Consider the following 25,362-nt stretch of genomic DNA (forward strand, 5'->3'; position numbering starts at 1 on the left):
CACTATGGGGAAAGTATGTGCAGGTCATGCAAGCCAAAAAACAATATTCTGGCCTCATCTAAGCAGAACACTTCAAACCAATGTTTTAGTTTACTTTCTTCTTGCCACTCTACCATCAAGGCATGTTTTGTGGCTAGCAGAACCAATACTTTTCCTATCAATAGACTCTCCGACTTGGGTTGTGGATCTCTGCAGCCCTTACAAAGTCATTATGGGCCTTTTGGCTGCTTCTCTGATCAATACTCTTCTTGCCGGGCCTGACAGTTTAGGTGGTTAAACAGGTTTGCAGTTGTGCCATACCCTTTCCATTTTCAGAAATGGGTTGATCAGTGCTCCAACAGATGTTTAAAGTTTGGGATGTTGTTTAATAACTAAACCCTTCTTCCCAACTTTCTCTATGCTGTGTTCTTTGCTCTTCAAAATTCTGTTTGTTCGCTAATATTTCCTACCAAACCCGGGAGGCCTTCACAGATCAGCTGGATTTAAACTGAGATAAATTGCACACAGATAGCCTCCATTTATTAATCAGGCAACTTCTGCAGGTATTTGGTAGTGCTGAATTGTATCCGAGGTATTGGAGTAAAGAGGGATGAACAAAAAAAGCACAGCTCATTTTCCAGTTTTTATTTGTAAAAAAATATTTAAAAACATTGTGTCATTCCATTTCCACTGTTTTAATATTTTCTGTTGGTCATCCTGGAATAAAACTTGTTGGCAGCAAGATAAAATGGAAAGATGGGACAAGCATGTCACAAAGGACTGTTGCAGCAAGAAGTTGTTCTACAAAGTGTACTAGCTTCAAACCTGTTATAACCAGAAGTCTGTTTAGATAAAATAAGAGTTACTTTATTGTTCCGTAATGTCAAAATTTGGATGTAACAGTGGCAAGACACAGACAGTTACACACAATTATTAGCAAAAAAATAAATAAAAAATAAGACAAAAGAGCAAACTAATCTAATCTAAAAATTTGCTCTAAAGAAACACCAAGAATAGAAGATAGCTCAGGATATTTATTTATTTTTTGTTTTGTAATTGTAGATGTGTGGAACAACAGTCTTTATTCAAGCTGTGTCACATCGCTGTGTTATAAACCTGGCCCGCTGCGCTCTGCCTCATACAGTGGCCCCTTTAACCTTTTTATTCTGTTAGTGGGAGTCTGCCGCAGTATAAACTGCCATGTCCAGTTTGTGAAACAAAGCTTGAAAGAGAAATTCACTCAATAGCCCCCCAGAAACCAAATACTGCTGCTCACTCCTGAACAAGAGGACGCTTTCGCTTTGATTCTTACTTTTACAGAAACGTTAGAGGGTTCCATTTGTAAGCAAAGTGCTATATAGAATCTGAGAATCATAATCATAATCCCACTTTAAACCACAATACTGCATAATAAATATACATAATAATGATGGATTCTCATGTGTTTGTGAATGTACACATACTGCAAGAATTTAACTTACAGGCAAGGTTACCTAAAAACTATTGAGTTACCTTATTCTTAAAGGTGGCATGCAGTAGTGGAGCAACTTCTCATGCTCCCAAGGTAAACCCCCTTTTAATATATGTTATGTTGGTCCCAAGGCCAACTCTGTCTATTTTTCTTGTATGTATTTTTGTAATTTAACCTTTGTTATTCAACTTTTAATACCTTTATTGATTCTGTAATTGGGCTTGGGACAAGAATATATATATTTTTTATTCTAACACATGTCTTACCATGGGTTGAAATGGCAATAAATTGATTGAACTTGAGAGCATTGTGGATCAAGGTTGTGAATGCCTCCTGAAGCCCAATTTACTTGACAGACATTTAAGAAGGGATTGAAACACCTATCTTTAGAGAAAGTGGGAGGGGCTAAAACTTCACAGTGACACGTAGAGCTATTTTCGGCTAAACTGTAATTTAAACCATCATATTTCTCATTTTATTTCAAGGAAAGGTTATAGAGCACCTTTGCAGAGAGGCCTGAACACCCAGTGTAATTAGAGCCCTTTGAAGGTCAGTCTGAGTACATCTGACATGTTTCAATCTAGTAACTCAATACTTGACTTCTTCATCTTTTTTGCATGCCGGTGCATAAAGAAAATTGCTTGACATGACTAAAGCAGCAAAACACATTACAAAAAATTCTAACTACCTACTACTTTACAGTAAAGCCTTATTGATATATTTGTAATACACTGACTTGTGACCAAACACGGCTCAAATTGGGGAGGCAGTGAGTTGCACAGCACATCTGTTTTTTTTCCTAATAAACAAAGTGTTTTTCACCATTAACGATGAGACACACAGTGAAACATATACTGTTCCTGATGTTTGAGAGAGAGGTCTACAGAGAGCAACTGAAACACTAGCCTCAGTGTTCGCAATTAAATCTAGAGTCCAGTTAAAAAGCAGGAAATCAGGTTTTCTGTAAAGTTTGTCAGCACAACTAAAGGGAACTAAATCAAGATATGTTTCATAGAAAATTGTCAATGAGCCATGTTAAACCTTCAGTGTGCTAACTTTAGAGTAGTAATTTAGCAAACAGTTCAGCATGAAAACATCATTACCCAGAACAAAACCTTTGTTTATGGAAGAGTGTAGTGGTATGTGCCATTTCAGATAGAAAAAGACATGTCAGAACTTCATTAGCTTTTTTTTAACTTATTTGCTGTACCAAAACCTCCCTTTTTCATTACAGATAAAAAACATAGCAGCACATACACATGCATGTACATACTGCTCAACTGAAGTTTATATATTTATACATAATGTCTGTATGCTGTAAGCGGTTGAAATTTAAGTCAAATCCCAGTTTTTGCACATAATCTTAGCCATTGAAGATGATTTTGATTTTGGTGCAGCATATTGAAGCTGACCTAAAGATATTCCAGCTAGTACAAAATATCTGCAACCATGAAGAAAAATGGAGACTGCAGCATTAAGAGAGGCATTTGTCAGTGTAATACTGATGAAATGTGGGGGCTTCTTGTACTCCAATTTGAAGCTACAAACCTTTCATGCATATCCATTATATTATGGATTATTTGGATAATTAATTTAAATGAGGTTTCGGTCTGCGGGCCAGGCCTCTGCAAATGCCTGATTCCAAATGTATTGATTAAATATAGTAGTCAAAATAATCTCGATCAGGATTAAAATAACACTCATATTTGCATATTTCCCTCTGGGATTATTAAAGTATTTCTGATTCTGAACTGCTTAAATCTTAACTATTTTTTAGCTATTTAATCCTAACAATTTAATATTATTGTCATTACTTTTCATCTTGTGAAGTGTAAGATAACCTTTTATTTATAAAAGCCCTGCTATTGACTTACTCTGACATGCTGATATTGTTGATTTATTTTAATTAAGAGGCCACTGACTGGCTCTGTTTTGCTTTTATAAACAGATTTTTAGATTTTTGTTTTCCCACAGGTTAATTGTATTTATTACATTATTCATACATTTAAAATGACTTAATACAGTAATCAGGACCAAGTGACGTGGAATGAAGCTGTATATGGTAATAAGAACTGACTACTTCACCTTTATGCAAGAAAATAAACATTAACAGTACTCTAGCTATTTTTGTGTTTTTTATATAATAAATGACAGAGAAAAGATCGTAACACACATAAAACAGTTGAATATACCTTTGTACAAATGTAAGTACATCCAGTTTTTGGAACCTAAGAATAGTTAAAGAAGTTATAAGTAAGACAAGTCAACCTAAATAATTCCCGTTCGTTCCCTGTAAGCAATTGCTGCTCTCCATCAACAATGTCTTAGTCAAGATGTTCTCCTTTCAAACCTAGAGGTACGAACGACTTCAGTTCAGAGTGTAGCCCGTGTTTACTTCCTGGTTCCTCAGCCAATCATATGAGAGTTTCTAGGGTTCCCAAAACAGAGGTCAGCATTTGGTATTTTATTTTGGCAAAAGAGCAGCAGCCAGCAAACATAGAAGCCCGAAAGAGAAGCAGACCAGAAATAGAACAGAATACAATATCAAATACCTGTCCTGTGGAAGTAAAAATTCAGATTCAATGGACCGTTGAGTAAATAGTAGGTGTCCATGAAAGGTAAAGTGTAAGTGTCATTATTACTTATTGTTCCTTTAATAAAACAGAATGCATTGTTTGTACTTTTATCAAGGGTTTGAATGTGACGCGCTTCCTAGAAAACTGGGTTCCAACACTTTTTCTATTCAAGTTTGTTCAAATTTCATACTGTCCCAGACTCATCTTTGCAGAGCTCTCTTTCATTATTTTCCATTTTAAATTATAATATGAAGTCATGTCAGATATTTCTACGTTGATCAGGCTTTCAATTGCAAAACAAACTGGAAGGAATGACACAAGGATTAAAAGGAAAGTAACATAAAAGGGATGGAAGGAGGACAGGAAGGAGGGTAAAAAGAAGGGAGGATGGACAAGGATAGAAAGATATAAAAACAAAAAGATGAAAAGAGGGAAATAAGGATGACACAAGTAAAGTACAATAGGAATCAAGGTAGGACACAGGAATGGAAGCACAAAAAAACTACCTTATAGAAGGAAATAATTAAAGAAGAACAAGAAAGAAGGGAAATAATGAAAGGAGTAAGGAAAGATGGAAGGGTGCAAATAAGCCAAAATGACATGGGGACGACAAAAAGAAAGTAAAGAAGGAATTACATGAGAGAGAGAGGAAGAAAGGAACAAAAACACATGGAATGAAGGACACAAGTAAGCGTATGAGGCAGGAAGGACACAAGGAAGAACTCAAAGTAGGAAGGATGTAAGGAAGGTCTAATTTCTGGAGAAAGAAACGTTGGATGTCGCCTTTGCTGAGTGACAATTTATTGCCTCAAGCAACGCTTCTCTTCTTCTCTGCTTGTTTGTTTTCCTGTCACAAGATACACGAGCATCATGGGGAACAGCGAGACAGAAAAAGAATAAGAATGTCAAATGTTCCCATGGAGTTCTAACCAAGCTGGCCAGAAATGGGATGAATCATCGAACCCAAGTATCAGGAGGAATGTTTCATAATGCTGGGCTGTTCAGGAAGAATTTGTAATCAATTCCTATTTTTTTTTTTTTTTTTTTTTTTACAGAATAGTAAAATTTTCTTGTGTTTAGCCAAGAAATATTCCAGAAAAAAATCTTATTTAATGCAAAAAGCTAGTTTCTCTGATTTTGTTAGGTGAATTGTTAATACTTCGTAAACATATTCTAAAGATTATGATCTGTTTCTAATGGTGGGTAATTCATTTAATGAGAAAAAGCAATTGAACTGGAATTTTCCTTGAAAACATGTAATTTGGAGCTAAAACATATGTTAAAAAACCTTGCTCTTTGCATTTAATGAGGCATTCAGTCACAGAACTCAAATATCACTGGGAATTGCTTGATTCTCAGAAGCTGCACCTGGTTGTTGAATTAGGCTTTAGCTTGATTGCAAAGTTAGTATTAATTCTCTTTAAATATTTTCCACATTTTGTCATATTATGACCAGAAACTTGAATATAGTTTTGGGGCACTTTATGTATATATATATAAAAAAGTGCATAGTTGTGAAACTGAGGGACAATGAAACTTAATGGCTTTTTGTTTTTAACAACGTTCTGAAATTGCACCCCTTTATCTCTGATACCCGGGCTTCCTACACATTTGTTACTGCCCAGACTCAACATTTTGTATGGGGAGACGAAATGCTTCTTACACTTTTCAAATTCTTGTTTGTATTTCAATGCACTACTTCATGCAGATCTGTTATTTAGAATCTCAATAAAATGCAGTCAGATTTGAATTTATAATGGGACAAAATGCAAAGAAAACTTTAGCAAGGCACTATAGTCACATGTTATCCTGCTATATTTAAAAAGGATTTTAATGTAGCAAGTGGCATATTTTGAAATGAGGACTTAATTTATGCTGCTGTTCAACAAGGACCCCACATTGACCGTTTTTTTTTTTTTATATTCTTCACATAAACATTTTGGAAATCAAAACAAGAACCACATTTTTAAAAAAGTCCATAGATTGTTTAATACAACATACCATATTCTCAACAATTCAACATCAACAAAATTTTGTTAATTGAAAAAAAATCTGCATATTACCTTTATTGCACAGAACAATTTGAATGTATTTTCCATAGACTTCTTTTTTAGTATATTTTTATTTTGTAAAAAGTTGGCTCGGACTATACATGGTTGATATAGCCCAGGGTCAAAATGAAAAAGAAAGGAATAACAAAATAAAAAAATTAAATAAAAATGAAATCCCAGATCATCCGGGACTAAAAAAAAGGCTTGATACAGTAGCCACACTTTGAACAAATAGCATTCATATTCAGCAAGAGGGAGAACCGTGAGCCACATCCAGTGTTATTTTTTTTTCCTTTATGCAAAACTGATTACATCAAAGCTGCTTCAGATTGCTCCATGGGTGAAACCATCTGTGTCAGTCAAGCCATCTGCATATCCCGTCTTTACTTCCAGCCATCACTATGACATTATCTGTAATGTCATCAGCCATAGATATCCTGACACACATTTGTGAAGCCCGGCTGTCCATAGTGTAACTTAAAAAGTTAAGGCTTCAACCCTTAGATTTACTATGCAGTGCTGACTTGGGAGCACAAGATGTTCAAGTTCTTCCACTCCCTAACGATGCAGAATGCACGTTTCTGGGGAGAAGCAAACCTGTAAGTGATCCAGAAGGTAATGATTCCTTTAATGGGAGAAAAAGGGGGCACTTTCATGACTAAATCAGCAAATTATTAAAACAAAACAACAAACAAACAAACAAATAATTAGAAAAAACAAACTCCAGAGAAGTAACCAACAATGACAGAAATATTCTACAGCTTCAGGAGCACATTGTGTTCCAAAACAGGAGCACCACAAAAAAGTATTTCTTATTTCTTGGAATCATGTAAAGCACAAAAAATACTATTCTGCAGCCATAGTTGAGTGCTTTTCGTAAAAATTATCGACACAAATGGTATGCCAGCAATATCAGAATTGTTTAATTTACCCAGCTGACCTGTAATGAGGAAAACCTGGATTAGAAACACTATAAAATAAACTGGAATGCATCTCTCAAATCTCTTAGGTGACGTCACCCAGACCTTCAATAAGAGACAAGGTTCAGTCTCCAGGACCAACAATTTACGGGTCAACCAGAGCGCCTCAGGGGTAAACAAGGTCATTTTTTTGACTGCAGAATAGTTGTTGCATCCATTGTTAGATTAATTATCAATGAAAAGTTCAGTTTACTTTTTTTTACAGTTTAGTTTGGGTCTTATGATATTGAAGAAAAAGGACTGCAGAGAACTATCAAAGTTTACCATCTATGAATTAAATTAATTTCAAAAGAGAAAATTAGGTGCCCGAATTTATTCTCCTTTCCATCTGCTAACATCGCACTTCTAAAACGCAACTACTCTAAATAAGATTTAGCAGTTTTTAGTGTGCAGCACTAAAAAGAAATAGCAATACAATTACACTGTTATAAACCAAGGTGTTAATAAAAATAAAAATCCCACCGTTCATTGCAATTTCTTGGCTTCGGATTAACAACTGTCACATTTTAAATTTGTTTTTTGTTGGTTTTTTTGTTGTTTTTTTTACAGTTTTTGTTATCAAGAATTTCTTGTTTTATATTTGCAACAAAGCATTCTCCGGCATTGTGTCACAAATACAGAAAGAAGATGGAAAAAGACTGTTGGAAATCGTATTACCATTTTAAACAAACATGTACTGGAATGTAATCTGCTTGCATGTATGTAGGTATGTATGCATGAAGCACTTTTATGATCTGTTTGTATGTATGGGCTCATTAACTTAACATTCATACGACTGCACAGAAAACAAGAAATTAAATGAAAAAAAAGAAAATATCAGTGATCCAAATATGATCTGGCCCCATATTCTGGCTGTTTGGAGTGCTTCTTTCTTCTTTTATGGGTTATTAGTCCTAATTATTTTCCAGAGGAATATGATCTTTGTATAACAAATCTGACTTTCAAATAATGCCCCTTCTGGCTTTGTAGAAACCACTGTATCACTGGGTGTGGTTACATTCCCTCTTCTTTTTTTTTTTTTTTTCTCGTTTTAAGTCAGGAACAGGCCTCCTGCCAAGTCCACCAGTTAGAGAAAAAAGCATTAATCTATGTTAATGGGCCATGAGCCACAGGTTTGCAAGGGATAAAAAGAAAATGTCTTCTTTTCTATTTTGTCTTGTGCTGATGTCCAAAATTGATAAATGTCACCATTTTTAAATCATTTTCATGTTGAACTTACGAGGAGCATCTACTGTGGTGCTGCTCATGCCAGCGTCCGATTTCCGTGGCACATACTCGATCTCGATGTTGTGCTTTGTGTTGCCTTTCCCTCTGCTCCAGAGGAACAGCAGTACCAGGCAAAACAGGACAACACCAAGAAAAGAGATGAAACCCATTGTGGTTGCAATAATTAGTGTCTTTATGTCAAATGGGAACGGAACATTGGCTTTTGTACCATTAGCACCAGTCTCAGTTGGTTGGTTTGATATGAAAGCAAAAGTCTTGTTGGGTTGGTGTGGCCAGTCCGGTGAATAACTATGAATGTGTAGGTGAGCAAAAGATGAGTCATTTCCGCCCGCATTGCTGGCTATACACTCATAGGTACCGTTATCTTGAATCTGGGCATAGCGCACCTCAAGGGTGCCATCTGGCAACACGGAGAGCCTTCCAATTGTTTTGGAGGTGATAAACCTTTTCTGAGGAGAACGCCACATAATCACTGGAGCAGGATCTCCATCTGCTTGGCAAGCAAAATGGACAATGGCTCCTTCATCAACAAATTTCTGCTGGGCTTTACGATCCTTAATCCTGGACTTGCGACACGTAAAGTAGTTGGACTGCAGAACATCCGGGAAGTCTTTAAACTCTTTGCCTTGGACAAACTCGGGAGAGGCGCACGTTGGCTGCTGCTTGTTGAAGTTCAGTCTCCATCGCCTTCGAAAAACCCACAAGAGTCGGCAGTCACAGGCCAGGGGATTATCATACAAGGCCAGGGTTTCTAGGTTTCCAACTGAATGGAAAGCAGACTCCTCCAACGTAGTGAGAGAGTTTCCAGATACATTAAGTATTTTTAGGTAGTTCAGACCTCGGAAAGAGTAGGGCTCAATCATCGCGAGTCTCCCTCCAACTAGATGAAACTCCTGTAGACGCAGAAGGTCGTGCAATTTATTTCCCTCTATGGTATGGATGGGATTGTATGAAAGATTAAGAAATCGCAAATAAACCAGATGCTGCAGGGCTACATAAGGGATTGTGGTCAGGTTGGTGTTGGCAATGGTCAGAGAGGTGAGATTTAATCCATACAAACAATTGGTGGTCATGGTATCCAAGTATGGCCAATTTGCTATTTCTAGCACTTTTAGCCGATAGAGCCGTTTAAAAGAATAATCCCGTATGGAATTGATGTTGAGGTGACGCAGCCTGAGAGTGATCAAACTGTGAAGGTGGGTAAAAGCTTCTGTTGGCACAGAAGACAAGTTGCACTTCTCAAGACTCAGGTGCTCAAGGCTGTTAAGGCCATGAAAAGCACGATGAGCGATGAAGACCAGATCATTATCACCAACCTCCAAAGAGCGAAGGTTGTACAAATCCTGGAACATATAGTCCAACAGGATGACAATTTTGTTCTCACTTATGTCCAGCTCCGTGAGATTGCTTAGGCCTGTGAATACACCCAGCTGGATCAGCTTCAGCTTGTTGCTACGCAACCCCAATGTCCGCAAGCCATAAAGGTTATTGAATGCTCCAGGTTCAATTGTGGAGATAGTGTTTTCACTGAGCTCCAGGTGTTCCAGGTTAGGGAAGTTGGCAAACTCGTCTGGGTTAATCGTTCTGATGCGGTTCTTGCTGAGGTCCAGCAGTCTCGTTTCTGCAGGAATGCCCTCAGGAACTGTCATGAGCTTCTTACGATGGCACATCACTGAGCGCTCTGGAACATTACACTCACAGCGGGACGGACAACCTGTGGTGGAACCAGAAAGCACGGTGCCCAGCATCAGGATCAGAATGGGCTGCCAGCAAGCCACCAGGTAGCTGTGCCCAGTCGCTTCCCTGGCCACCATCTTATCGGTTACCTGGGTAGAAGCAGAGACATGGCAAATAGTTTGTTAGAAAATTAAACATTAATGACCTTAACTTATCAACTTGATTAGGATTGATGGTAGTTAATTCTAATAATGGAATACAACCACAGGAGTTTATACATTTTAAATTCACAATGGTTTGAACACAAGTTTGATTCATTAGTCTTAACTTTTTTAGGCATTTAGTTTATACAAAAATCATAGGAGCTAAAACAATGCCCTTCTCCTGTGACTCCAGTGCAGAGAATAGGACAGATAGTATGACATCTATTACAATATTTATGAGCAGGGGTAAGATGAATACAGGTTACAGTGAATCGACAGTTTTAGATTCTGTACCTCGCACTAGCTTCAAAAGGTATTTTTAAATGCACCTAGATGCTGTTAAAAGCAAAGTCCTCTGCAGAAGTCATGGTGACATAAAAGAGAAAGTCATGATTTTAGCAAGAGATTCAAATGTGTAACCATTCTGAGAATCTACATTCAACTTGCTGTAGTGGACTGCTCAGCGCTTCTTCCACAGATCACCTTTCAGAAACTCAATCAGTTAATACTATCCCTTTGACAGGAAGTAATAAGGCACAGCTTCAGATGGCATTAACTGCAATGTTTTGTAATCCGGATCATGCTGGGTCACAATAAAATCTGCCCAGCATTTTAGTACCTTGCTCTGGTAACATTATGTCTCTTTAACAATTATGTCCACCATATATTGTTGCTGTCAAAACACCAAGGGAAGGACCAGGACAGTCAAGAGGTCTCACTCCAAGTTTGATGGTGGCAAGTGTGATGTATGTGCCGTGGATGACACGAGCTCAAGCAGTCTTTTGGGATAAAATAAAGACCATGCACCACTAGGGAACTGGATAAAACTAAGCTTCAACGGCAATCCAAAAAGTCAGAATTAATTTTAATATATGTAATTAGTGGGAATACAGTGTCTACAACAGTTATAATCCATTATTCTTGGACAATTTGCAGACAAATTTAAATATCAGGGTTAGGCTAAGATTCGATGTTTAAGGGGTTTGGCATTAATATATGTTTACTATATGTTCCAGGATTTGCACAAGTCAAACAGGTCAAAAGCTAACTAAGGATATTGCACACTTCTGTGCTTTGAGAGATTTAGTGGACTATTATAAATGTTTCAGATAGAGATTGCAGGGGGGAAAAAATACACTTAAAAATAGCTGGCAGTTAATTACGGGCTGACATGTTAATGCCAGGCGGGTAACAACTGATAACTTTTCCCTCAGTGCATCACCAGACAGCTGGGCATCAGTATAACAAGGAAAAATGAGTGGGATGGGGCGAATGCTGTGGCTTTCAAAGCTAAATTTCATTTAAATTTGTCTGAGGTCAAAGTTCAGATGGGGGATTTAATGAAACCATCTGTAAGCAAGTGATGTCAAAACACCCAGAGGGGGTTGTCGTGCTGGGCTTCATTCAGCCCCAAGCCATATGGGATAAGTCTTATTCCTTAACTACATCTATTGAGTTAGTGCTGAGTGCAGGGAACACAGAGATAGAGAGGCGGGAGCATGTGTGTGGCATGTTAAGACACCTAAGTTGCAGTGACCACGGGTTTGGCCTTATCTGTTGACCTCTATTATGTGGCATTTACATAGTGGGCATCAGCAAATTACATAGTATTACTGCCACTTCCATTACCCATGATGCTGTAATGCAACCTGGAAAATTACCAAATCATAATCCCTTGTTGGTAAAGTTTCATAGTGTAAATTAAGCAGGCTATGTACAGCAGTCTGGCCTTTTAATATGTCCTCAAAGGGAAGTCAGATGACAAATAATTAAAAGATCCAAAAATGGATCAAGAGGTCAAAAGTAAAAGCAAAACTAGAACAAAGCCAGATTAAACAGGACTGATGCAGGTGAAAGAACACTAACGTCAACTTTGAGTTGATTTGATAGGGAATGGCAGAAAACCAAGGCCTATCGCTCAAGCAGTAAATAACTTAATACAACACAGGTGTGATGATTAGCAAATTAGGTCGAGGTGTGTGCGCAGAGTGGACAAAGACAAACAGAGACTATCCAGGAAACAGACTACGGAAACATCCAATTAAACCACAGGGACAAACAAGGCCTAGATAAAGCCAGACATAGAACCATAACTTCAAATTGATGCAAAACCAGAACATCAAAAAGCATGGACACTTTTTGTGTCTAAGGATTTCTTATTTCCTGGCAAGACTAGGTGGGAAGAAAAATATTGCTCATAGCCTCAGCAGCAAAATTTAGGAAAATATAGACAGACACATTAAGATGAAATATAATCTCCACTGGTAGACATTAGCAGCACAGTATTGTTAATGATCTGGTGTTATCATTCCCTCACAGGCATGCAGCCTGAATGCAGCTCCTCATTGCAATCAGCAAGCTCCCAGAGAATTACATTAATTGAGGTGGAGTGAGAGGAGGGCGCTTCTTGAGAGAATGAATATGTTGGAGAAATAAGACTACTGTGCTTAATAAATATGGGTCCATTGGTCCAAGACCAATAACTAGATGAAGGAATGGTGGGAGCAATGTTTTTGTGCCATCTTAAGGATGTTGCTTCATAGTGGAGACAGATGTTACCCTATGCCTCTATTACAACAGAGTGGCATTGCTACAATCATAATGAAACAGCTTCTACTCGGACAAGTGATTCCTTTAACTTTGTAGAAAATAATACTGTGAGGGATAACAGAACAGTTGTCTTTTCTGAGCTGCTACAATTGGGTATGAACTGGTATGAAGGTATATTGAGGTTTGAAAGAGTTCTGGTTTCCAGGGCACTTTAATTTTCAATTATGCCCTTTCCACGATTTAAGGTCTGTTAATGAGAAGCCAGATAAATTATTGGGAGGACCAGAGTTTTTTCTGCCTGTATAGATCACGGTAATTCAGAACTGCCACTCAGCTGACTGCACACTGCACTTTAGCTGGCTGAAAGAAGGCGAACAGTGTTATTCGCATACAGAAGAGAAAAATCGATCTATTTGGTAATATTGTCAAAGGGTTAGAGAAAAAACACACAAAAAATATTGGCACTCCACATATCAATACTATTAAGGTACTGATAATAAGCTAGAGTTGGAACAGTTTATTGGAATGGTCAGTGCTGTAGGCACTTGAATCCTTTCATTAAAATTGTATCTGTCTTAAAAATTTCAACTTAAATTTATTGATTTTTTTAATAAAAAATCTCTATTCTTGTAGCTACTAATTAAAAGGATATATTTTTAATCTATAATTTTTTATTATTTTTTTATATTTTTAATTTGTCGCTTTTCTGTTTCGGATAAAAGCAGTAAACAATGTTGTACATTTTGTTTTAAATTTCTCTGTTAATACCGTACTGTCGTAGCATTTTTTCCCCCACAAGGTAGAATCTTCACATCATTCCTAGCAGGAAATAATGAAAGATCATTGAAGAAATTTACTTGCAATGTCTTAAAATGAAAAAAAATCTTGATGTAAAATTAAAGTTTTTGAACCTAGTAACTATAGTAAAAAAAAAACTATGTCAGACCTCAAGTTACAATAACATAGGGCAGCCATGGGGGTGTGGGGACGGACGGACTACAAAACCATAAATAAACAAAAGCAGTACCTCAAGAAAAGAGAACAAACTGCAAAAGGAAGTGCATGTCTTCTAAATCATGAACCAGTTTCATTGTCTGGCACGCACCATCATCCAACATTTGAGTTGGATGATGGTGCGTGTTAAACAGACTTCATGTTTACACATATTGTATGTTGCTGACTTGTTCTTTGCTCATTTCTCTGTCTCTGTTAAATTCATCACAATAGGCATCGCGGAACACAAGCAGGGGGAAGACACATCCATCGTCCAAAGCTTTGGTTTACCTGTAACAAGACATCACTCCCAAGCCCTTTTAAATACCATTGTTAAATACCTGTAAGCTGCTGGGAAATCCATGAGATGATGCTGACGTTATCTGTAGTACAAAGTGTTAAAAGCCTTTAAAGCTTCTTCCTTGGCAAACTGCTTAGTCAGCTGCCAGGCTAATCCCCGATGGCCAAATGCAGGAGTGGATTTTTATTTACCCGGCTATATAATGCGACTTTGACGGTCTTTCCTAGAACATTGGTAGTAAATGTGCAACCTCATTCTTATACCCTCTTTAGGGAGGAAAGAAAACAATGCCGGCCATCAGTTTTCATTATTTAAAATAAACCAGTCTATATGATGATGACAAGAAGTTAGAAGCACATATTTAAATCATTAATTAAATATTGATCAGACCACTTTGGTTCGTAAAGTAAGCAGGATCCTCCAGTTACAGAAAATAAATACACAGTAGCAGCCACAATTTGTCTTAATTCATCTTAACCATTAGTCTCTGACCTTTAGCTTCCTAAATAAGATTACTTTCACGGTACTCAAGTGTTGGCTAGCTGAATTTTCAGGAGCAAGGATACCCTTCTGTCATTGAAAGAGCTAAGCTGCCTACCAGGATTGGCGGCTAGATGTGGACCTATGAAATGGCAGGGCTTAAAAGTAAGCCGGCTGCAGACAGATGGACAGAATAGCCCTAATCCAGGTAAAGAAGCTGGTTGATGCAACAAGGTGCAGAATTCCAACAGTGCACAGCTGCTGTTCTGACAAAACTCTGCTCTGAAGCCTGTTGACAAGTCCCTCCTGAACTTTACCTAACACTAGGGTCATTTATTGTTACTGTGCACGTGCTCTGGCCACTAATGTCTCATTTTACCCCACATAGATGGAAATATATTTATGCAAAAAGTGTGAAGAAAACATCTAAAACTGTAATTAAAGTTCATACTGACAACTTCTGAAGTTGTTCACTTGGAATACATTGAATTTGGAGTCCCTGACACCTTCTGATTTAAGGAAGAAAGAGGTGTTGAAGTCACACATGAGCACATTTATCTATTTATATGTTACAAATGCGTTTAATGTGAGCAAGTGAAGAGGCGGCACCACAGGTGATGTTGCATCCATTTAGGGCTGATCGAAGTCACCTTTCTGGTTGAGATGCACAGAAAAATCGTTGAGTTGAATTGGCTCAACTGCTTGAAAATTTAAAAAAAGTTGGGAATATTTTAGTGATCACGGTAACAGCATTTTTCAGTTTACACTGTGAAGAAGACTCAAAGTTATCTTCTTAAGGTATAAGTGAGGTGCTTAAAATAAAATAAAAACACAACACCTGTAAGAAGCTATACAAAAAAAGAAACTGTATTCAATTTTAGAAGTGTGTTGGTTGTTCATTTAGAACAGTGCTTGTGATTTCTCTTCCTCATCGTTTTTGTAATTTTGCATAATTGGACCATCAGAATGCATCTGTTTGTCTACAAAGAGAAGACATATGCCACATGATGTCAAAATCCCTGTATAATATTTTGGCAGATTTCTAAAAAATTAAATTCACCTGGAGACAATGTCAGCACGGCAGAGTAAGACTTAACCTATTACAGCAAAGATGCTGTGTTTTATAATTTTTAATTCATTTACTTATGGAGAATCTGCTGTATTTGGAAAAGTTGTCATTATTCTACACACAGAGACTGATGTTAACTGGTAATGTCTTAACATGTAAATGTATTAATCACGGATATTCTAAACACAGTTTAAAATGACAAATTTTAGTTCTAAATTAGTAAAACCATGTTTTACACTGACTCCTCTCTCTGACACATGATTTAACGTTGCCTTTAAATAATTAATGACCACTTAAGCCAGGAGGGCTGGGAAGAAAAATGATGCATATATATTTCTTTTTTAAAGATGAATGATAGAAAATAATTTCCTCCTAAAGCTATGCTGAACTGGCAATAACATTTTAGTTCAACAAATGTCTGTGTCCTATCCATAGCTTCATTATTTAAAAATATTATTTTAAATAATAGACACCAAACGTGCCCTGTATTGTCTACTTATTAACAATATAAGAGTTTTATTATTGTTTTTTTTTTAAACCATTGTAAATTATCGCTTGACATATTTAATAAGGATGCATGTGCTAAAAAGGTCTACCACCTACACTGTTAATTTTCCACATTTTTGCAGTTTCTACAACAAGCTCACGTAAGGCCAGAGCACACATACTATTAGGTGTAACTGAATTAATTAAAAAAACATGTTAATAACAGGTCACAGTAAAGGAAAAGGTAGCAAAATACAAGGGAAATTTTATTTAGCCGGTTTTGTGTGTGTGTATAACTGTTCTCAAGCGGCAGCACCGCAGCTGTAGCTGTAGTTGAGAATCATAATTTTTATGGATTTCCCACTGAGAAGAATGCAGCTGTCGAAGCAAATTTCTAAAAACTAAACTAGTCTTCACAACATTTATACATGTTCAAAGTGGTATAAGAAGGAGCCCAGGAGAAAAACAAACAAAAACCAAAAAAAAAAAAACACTGCAATCTTACACCTACTGAAAGAGTAGACATGTGATTTGCTCATTTTAACAGTTGCAACACATTTAGAGCCTTCAGCTGCAGATACTTTGCCGAGCTCCCCTGTAGTGAAATGCTCCTTTTTCACAGAGGCTGTGAGAACGATGCATCACAGGCCCATCACTCACACACATAAACACACGCCCGAATGCAGCGAAATATCTGCTTGGTGTGTACTCTGATGTTTCGCACCCCCACAATGAGCCCTGATCTTCGGGATTGGGGACAAGCAGCTGACTGAGCCTCTAAGGGCTGAGGTAGTTAGACATGGAGCTTGCTCTGAACACCGCAGGAAATTCCAAGCCTCGGAGCCCCAATGGCCACGAATAGAAAACTGACGCAGATCTTCGCCAGTAAACGTAGGAGAGACAGTGGCTCCTGAAGGTCAAAGGGCATGAGTGTTTTTGGTTGTGTGGGCTTTGTGTTATGTCAGAAGATTAAAAAGTTAATAGTCATAAAAATTCCAGGAGGTGCTTTTTGAAAGTCTGCAATGAGGCCAGAGAGAAGGTTTCTTTTTTTTTTTTTAAATCAGCATCTCTGGTCATGTTGCCTACTTAAATTTTCCGATCACAAACACTTTGCTGAGGATCAAAATTGCCTTACCAGTGAAATAAAGCAAGCAAATGTAATACAGTAGAGGTTTAAACTTTGTTATGAAGTCAATATGTAAAACCTGATTAGAACTGTAGGGACACGCCACTTAAATGGTCCTTAAGGTGATTATATCTAGCTATTGCCAAAAAATAAATGTATGGTAATCATGTATTACTTTTGTAGATGTTGGTCTTATCTGCAACCAGCATGGTTTTCCTTACAAAAATCAGTCATAGTGAAATTGACATTGCAATTACATGACACTTATAAAGGATCAAATCATAAAGTATAACAAAGAAGTTGCGGTATCATAAAGGGAAATGTGAAATAAGCAAAGATTTTATAACACAATGTTTCACACCTTATGACGCGTAAGGTGAATCTTAGCTTTTCTGAAATGAAATTCTTTCAGGTCCATTCATTCTTAATACAAGCCCCTCATTTTCTGGCACAAAGCTCCCAGATAGACAAAACACTAAAACACTTACTAATTCTAATCTTATTTTTTTTAAAGCAATTCAACCGTTTTTGACATCACTCCTTTGATAAGCAGACATTAAAACATATAGTTGTGTAAATATTAGTGATGCATTCCTAAATCGACTATTAGCTGGAAATCAACTGGAAGCTTTCAGTTTAACTGGTGCTGACCAGGCGACCGATCAGTTGGAAACTGCAAATCAGATATTTTTCTGGTCAGTAAAACACCAAACCTAAGCACTACCAGGTCACGCTAAACATAACCCTATTGGATGAGGAAGTTAATAAAGCAGTAAGAAGCTATTTAAAAGAAAAATCTATTTTCTGCTGAGGTTTGCTGGCTGTTCATTCAGACTGCTAAAACACACAGTTTTGGCAGATGTTGAACATTGCACTCCTTCACCATGTTCTTTTACAGTTTTGATAATTTAATCCCATCCCTTTCAGATACAACAATAAAACATCTACCGTCGGATGTCTCTTTGGATGTCTCTTGGGAACATTTAATCAAATTTGCAGCAGCGAGCTGACCCAGAGGCGACATTAGATAGCAAGAATGTGGGATGTACTAGCCCAAATATTCCTGGGCTTTGAGCTTTCAGTGAATGAACATGTGGGATTTAGAGGAGTTATCAGTCTTTTGGGAATGTTCAAGTTAATGTGAGCACAGGCATAGGGTATAAACGCAAAGACAGTTAGCAATACTAACCGTGTTGCTAATCACTAGTACTAAATGCAAAAGATTGCCCAAAACACCAGCTCCAAATAATTTTGTTTCTGTGTTGAATAGGCAAAACCCTGTTTTAGAGCAACTGCTCTCACACACACATGGTGGGCTGGTGCTGCAGCACCTGAATAATTAATACATAATTCATGATTGCTCATGACAGAGAAGGTAAGAAGAAATACCTTGAAATTCCTAAAGACAGAGCAAGAAATTTGTATCATGTCAAAGCCTTACAAAAACACAAGAAAATAATCTCTTGGTGTCAACCAATCAGAATTTTACAAAAATAATATCCGGAATATTAACAGCTTTGATGTTTTCATCCCCTCTTATATGCATCCACTTCAGAATTCTAGATTCAGTTACCAAATATATTCCAAATACCACTGTAGAATTGGTGGTACTAAAAGGTACTCTATCTTTGATTCTCCTAACAATTAAAATTTTCATTTTCAATGCTCTCCTGAGGAAGAATAATTATTGATGATAAAGTAAATTTTTGCAGGGTGAAGGCTTTCAATTATATTTCTGTACTGAGAAAAATGTTTATCTCCATAACAGAAACCACCTAGCGATTGAAGAAGAGGCAGGGCTCTAAAAGCTTGTATAAAATTCAACATAAGCACAAAATGCATGGTTGTCATATATATATATATATATATATATATATATATATATATATATATATATATATATATATATATATGGTGATGATTGGTGAATCAACAAATGGATGGATGGATGGATGGATGGATGGACATCAAGACAGAAATAACCCTTTTTAATTATTATACAGATAAATACTGTATACCAACATTTATTCACGTTTAGCTTAACTCTAAAGTCCTCAACATAATAGTTTCTCTGAATGCATGAATTGAGTGCACAGATCATTCTCCAAGCATCTGTGTGGGCTCTTTTGCTTCTGGTAGGACTGCTTTCCTGTCTTTTGGAATAAACTGTGACTCGTTCATACATGTCTGCAGGATACAGCTTTAATAGCAGTGACTACACCGCACTAGTTCCTCAATTAGGGGGAGTCAACATGGACATATGCCTGAGTTTTTGAATAAATAATTAAAGCTATATCTTATCGGCTGCTTGGACATGTGATGGGCACAGTGTGAAAAGGCTCAGGGCCATATTGACTTTAATTGTGAGTGGCATTTAAAGGCTTTCCTCCCAGTGTGGCAGAGAAAATGTCCACTTTGCTTAGCTGAGGGTCGGGCTCACAGCAAGGCCTTTTTAGAAGGAAATGAGCTGTAATTAGTTGATAAAGAGTCAACCCCGGATGCGGAGAATACCACGCCACTGCACAGGGATCAGTGACCAGAGGATACTGTTGTTAACATGCCATAAAGGAGAATAGATTTCTGGAGCAAACACACAGACCAAGGGAGCTTTGACAAAACAAAAATAGTTTGCAACGTTTATTATTGCAAGTCAGGGTTTATTTATGGGAAACATTAGAGGTATACATTTACTTTACACAACTCTTGAGTATGACATTGTAACTTTTTAATATTGGTAATTATCACAATTATAAATATAAAATGGTTTTAAGGATTTTTTTTGTATTTCTGAAGACATTTTTTTTTCCTAGGACTTTAGCAAATTTTTACTTGACCGTCTGTCTTTAAAAGAATGTCATTTGTTTGAACCCTAATCTCTGGCCTGTGAGTTATTCAGGTTTCTGAACCATGGATGGTTACCCATAATTTAGTAAAGAGCTAGTTGATTTAAAATGATCTTGAAGATCTTTAAGCCTTTTGTTCGCCATCTTTCCATCATCCTCTGTGTTTAAAAACACATTATACAATAAGCTGTGATTGTCACGTATAAAAGGTCAGCAATAATCATAGTAAACATTTTTTCAATCAAGACTCCTTTGAAAGAATAAAGAAATAATACGTGAAAAAGAAATAGAGATGCACAGAAAAACAGTCTGGGGTGGGGGACAAGGTGCAACATAATAGGATTTTCTGCTTGATCATGAAAGCTGGTTGGGAAAATAACTTTTTTTCCAATCTGAAATGTACCTAAGTATCAATTACATCACATTGAACCCTCTTCCTTGCAGGAGATTTTACTGAGAGTAGAAAACTAAAAGCTGCCTGTTTCCGTTGTCAGTGAGGTCTTCAAATGGTGAAATCAGTTCAAATCAAAGAGTAATAAGTAGAAGCACTTTGCATCCATCCATCCATCCATCCATCCATCCATCCATCCATCCATCCATCCATCCATCCATCCATCCATCCATCACTCCATCCATCCATCCATCCATCCATCCATCACTCCATCCATCACTCCATCCAACAGATGATGGATTTGGGGTATGTTAAAGGTTCATTTGCCATTTCACACACATGCAGTTTCGATCATTTCTTCGTACAGACAGTTTACAGAATGAACTTTGTAATCATCTGTCTGTGCTTTGAATATATTACTGCTTTGTTTACAATTTTTTGTTGTTTACCAAAGACGGAAGTTTTTGTTCTGTTTTTTTTGTTTGCTTGTTACTTTTGTGGGGGGGGGGGGGCATTTGATAACTGCACATGTCATAGTGGTTCTATTCTGAATAAAGCCAGGTGCATACAACCGCGGATTAATTGATTGTGTACAATCCGATTACATAATCCGAACACATTGTAATCAGATCGTGAAATTTTGTGCATGTAAACATAGCTGCTATCTGGATAAAAAAAAAACTATTTGCAAACCTGTATCTGGAACAAATATGATGATGCAATCAACTGCCACAACATTAGAAACACTGACAGATCAGGTATATGTGAGCCACTATACCTTTCTAATGACTATGTATGTCTGGTTAACAGTTGCTTCTTCTGTTAACAATGCAACCACGGTATGCCACAGAGAGCCAGGGCTGTTAACCAGTACTATACAAATACCAACCCTTATTCTAATTGGCCACTTGATGCATAAAAAGAAAGTCTGCATCCAAATAATGTATTCTTAATCAGTTGTTATATTCAATGTTATGCCATTTCACAATTAATTTGTCTGATCTGTTGGTCTCAGATGGACTCACAACTTTCAGAAATGCTATACAAAATGAAAGCTTCAAAATCCACAGGTGCTGCTAAATATAGATAATGGGCCATCGCTTATTTTGTCTCTTACACAGCAGAGTGAGGAAAGGTAAAATCTGCAGCTGGTCTGAAGGGTATCACTGAGTCACTCTCTTTTCCTGTGGGCAGGGGTTTGGCTCTTGTTTCAGTGAGTGCTGACCCAGACTTTCATCTGTTGGCTTTCAGAGCTAATGAGAGTAGGCCCCAAACATTTGCAATTCATAAAAGCTCTGCTCCTCCTTGAGCACGAGCTATCAGAGACTTAGGATCCATGTTCCCACTTAGACAAATCAGCTGATTGTTTATGCAAAGAAAATGGCGCCTGTTGAGTCATACAACGGACGGTACATGGGCGGACACTACGGTTTACTTGCCGTTAATAAGACATATCCTAATGAAATAGGCTTGAGGCATAGTAATGCAAAATAAATTAAAAATAAAAAGATTACAGTTAATTATATAGGAAGCTCTGACATGTAGGTTGCCTGTGCAACTTTAGATCCATTTCTTTTCCGATTCTGCAATGCAGCATATTGTATTAATATATTCTATGAGCCTTATATATATTATGTCAAAATTGAGAACTTTCAATTTTTACACCTCCACAATCCCCATAGTGTTAAGCGTGACTGGCTGTGGCTCCAGTGTTGAGATAGAGGCGTTTAATCCATGTCCATTGAGAGATTGCCCAGAAAGATGAAGCCTCAATTAGCGAGATAAAACCCCACATAATGACATGTACACACAGCCTAGGAAATGAGGTTTAAGCAGAAACAAAAAGGGAGGAAAACCAACAAAAACTCTCATCTTTAAGATGGGCAAGATTGTCTTGGAAGACTCTTGAAGTGAAGAATGCTAAGTGGACGGAGAAAAGAGGCAGTTCACTCCTACAGCTCCAGCAAGGCGGCATTGTCTAGCTGTCTAGCTATCTAAGCAATCCACCTGCTCCAAATTCTCTAGTAAGAAGCTTAGAGAAAAATGCTGACCTTCATATAATCAAAGATTATGCACAGGCAAACAACAACAGTTTTGGAGTGCTTAAACATCAGAACCCAGGGGAGTTCCGAGCAATTAAAGGCAAAATTACGTGTCTAAGCTGTCCTTGCATCATATCTTTTATTGCCTGCTGTGTGTGCGCGTGCCTGCGTGTTGTGTGTGTGTGTGTGTGTGTGTGTGTGTGTGTGTGTGTGTATAGTAAGAACAGATATTGAGCTATGTGCCTCTCAGATATTCAGAGTGGTACTGAAGGACAGATGACATGCTTTAAGAAAGAGAATCGAAATATTTCACATGCTAGGTGGGAATCAATGATACGGTGAAACTGCACAGCAATATCAGGTGGCTTTAAAGAATGTCTTGTGGTTCCTACAATTCTAATTTGTCTTCAGCTAACTTGGAATCTGAAAACAAACTTATTTTTGGCAGACTAAGCTAATGACTACTTAAAAAGCTTAAAAAAAATAAACAATGCTAATTTATGTAACACAAAACAACCTAAATCGCAAAAACTGCATTATCGTTTGAGCAAATACTGGAATATATTTTACAACGTTTCACTTTTGAATCATTCAGTTATAGTATAGACACCGCTAGTATGGATGGGACATTAAATATGAATTGTATTTGTTTTCCAGAAGGCTAAAAATGGCTCATTATCACGTCTTTCAGCAGGATAATGATCCAAATCCTATGACCTAATCAACAAAAAAATGACACAACCAGAAACTAAATCAACTTTACTCCCAGATATTTAATGTCTTTATTGGCATGGTATGCCCAAAACCCTAACCCTACAACAATAAGAATAAAAATCAAGGAGAGAGGAGAAAACATGTCATATCATGGTCAGGGCCTGATTTCCTTTACTTAGGAAGGAGGACTGGTCTTAATTGGTGACAACATGAATTCTGCTAGGATGTTCAGTCATCGGTTTGTGACAGTAAGATCGGGAACACTTGGTTTAGCTCATCCAAATCCAAAATGGTGGTTTTGTAGTGGCCTTTCAAACCCCAGACTTAAAATAAATGAAGACGCTTGAAAACCCTCCTGAATTAAAACAATTGTTCAAAGAAGACTTGGGCAAAATTCCTCCACGGATGTAAAACACTGCCACCTAAATAAATACAGTGTCTTTTTTCTCTGTTTTTCAGCAAATACCGGTTCTGTTGTTGATGCTTACAGAACACGACTCTTATTTTTAGAGCTGGCCTTCAGGATGAAGTAGCAGGAACAGTGGATCAACAAACAAACTCCCTCCTACCTGTGAGTGCTGAAACACTGTTGGAATTACTTAATGAGTAATGGTTACAGCTAGAAAAAAATCAAACATAAGACATTTCATGGATTCTGCTGCTGTGCTACATTCATTTGCCTGTTTAGTTTCCAATATATCTGACAATCTAATACTTTTAGAACCGTTCTATGAAAGATTACACTTATTGTCTTGTAGACTAACTGATTCTTAGACAAATAAAAGCTATACAGACTCATTCATGACTATTTCTTGCTGCACTGATTTCCTCTACACTCACAAGAATCGTGAAGTGACGGTGACATATACAGTCAAAATGCTGTTGTTATTATCCATCCACTGAGCCTAGTCTGAGGCAAATGGACAATCCGAATCAAATCAAATAAGCATCACATATTTCTTTCTTACCACATTCTTGCTCATTATCGTGAAAATGGCACAAATAAACACTAGCAAGTATAAAACAGCTGAGCTATTATTCTGTGATCTATGTACATGCCACATATTCAGGACCTGTTTGAGGGGGGGACTGTATTAACTAGAGATATTATCTTGTGTTTTCTTGCAGGGTGTAAAACCACATTTGCCAATTTAGAGACATTTTATCTAATGTCTTACACAGGGAAAAATGCAACTCGTTTTCTGTGCAGGGCCTTTTATTGTGAAGAAATGAATGTGTTTTTCATTATTTCTTTCTAACTTTGGCTCATTGTGTCACCTTTCGAACTTTTGCCCGACACCACACTTTTTAGTCCCCCGCTGACTCAGTTGTGAAGAGTTAAATTGCTTGACCCATCCTCTCACCCCTCACCGGCCTTCCACAGACCCGATCTCTTTCCCCTCCCAATTCCCACAGGCTCACAAACTACTTTGCACTTCAGTGGCCGAGCGTCACACGCCAGCACTCCACAAGGTCAAATGCCATTTCATTTCCTCATCTTTGATGGCTGCCCAGCTGTTTCATCAGCCTCACCCTCTGAGTCAACCACACGCTACCTTCGTCACTTGCCAGTTAAGCTGTCCTGACCGATCCCCCTCAGATTTAGAGGACGTGACGGAGTACACCACTGTGAATAAATATGTCTGTTCGGAGCTAACACAAAATATCAGTTTATACCTTTAAATAAAGCACTGCCCAGTGTCCCTTGATAAGCTCTAATTGGTAATTGTCAAGAAAAATCTTTTTTTTTTCTTTTTTTCCAGAATCATTAGCTACATCAAAACTAAGAATTCCCACCGTTTCCGTTCCACCGTTGCATCAAACAACATGTACTGTGATCCATCTCCTGTTTCCATTGACTAATAATCCCGGAAAGTTTAGACACATGCAGTGATCTATCATTTGATGCAGAAATGCGGATCTATAAAAGGACCTGCTGGACATCAATTTTTTAGGTGTTGTAGTCCTTAGAAGCACAACATCTGTCAAAAGTGGAATTGGCAGACTAGACCATAGAAAAGGAAACCAGAAAAAGCTGGGAAATGCCTTGTTAGTGCATCTCTAAATCTAACAAATAGTTTGTTGTGGTTATAATGTTACCTATAAAATGTATTTATTGTGATTCATAATTTTGAATGAAGGAATAACTATGAATAAAATAATCAACGGAAAAGTGTCAATGATGAATAGATAGCTTGCCAAA

At 37.4% G+C, this 25,362-nt stretch overlaps 1 protein-coding gene across 2 annotated transcripts in view; it reads right to left on the reverse strand.

Annotated features, from left to right (window-relative positions):
- Positions 1-5,989: 5,989 nt before the first annotated feature.
- Positions 5,990-25,362, reverse strand: part of lingo1a (leucine rich repeat and Ig domain containing 1a) — a 196,927-nt gene continuing 177,554 nt past the window's right edge. For both annotated transcript variants that reach the window (XM_036147314.1, XM_012868950.3), the window contains one exon: positions 5,990-10,110. In XM_036147314.1, coding sequence (XP_036003207.1) covers positions 8,251-10,098 — 1,848 coding nt within the window. In that variant the 5' untranslated portion in view covers positions 10,099-10,110 and the 3' untranslated portion in view covers positions 5,990-8,250. The remainder of the gene's footprint in view (positions 10,111-25,362) is intronic.

This window comes from Fundulus heteroclitus, chromosome 2 (genome assembly GCF_011125445.2).
Source record: "Fundulus heteroclitus isolate FHET01 chromosome 2, MU-UCD_Fhet_4.1, whole genome shotgun sequence".
Taxonomy (NCBI): Eukaryota; Metazoa; Chordata; class Actinopteri; order Cyprinodontiformes; family Fundulidae; genus Fundulus; species Fundulus heteroclitus.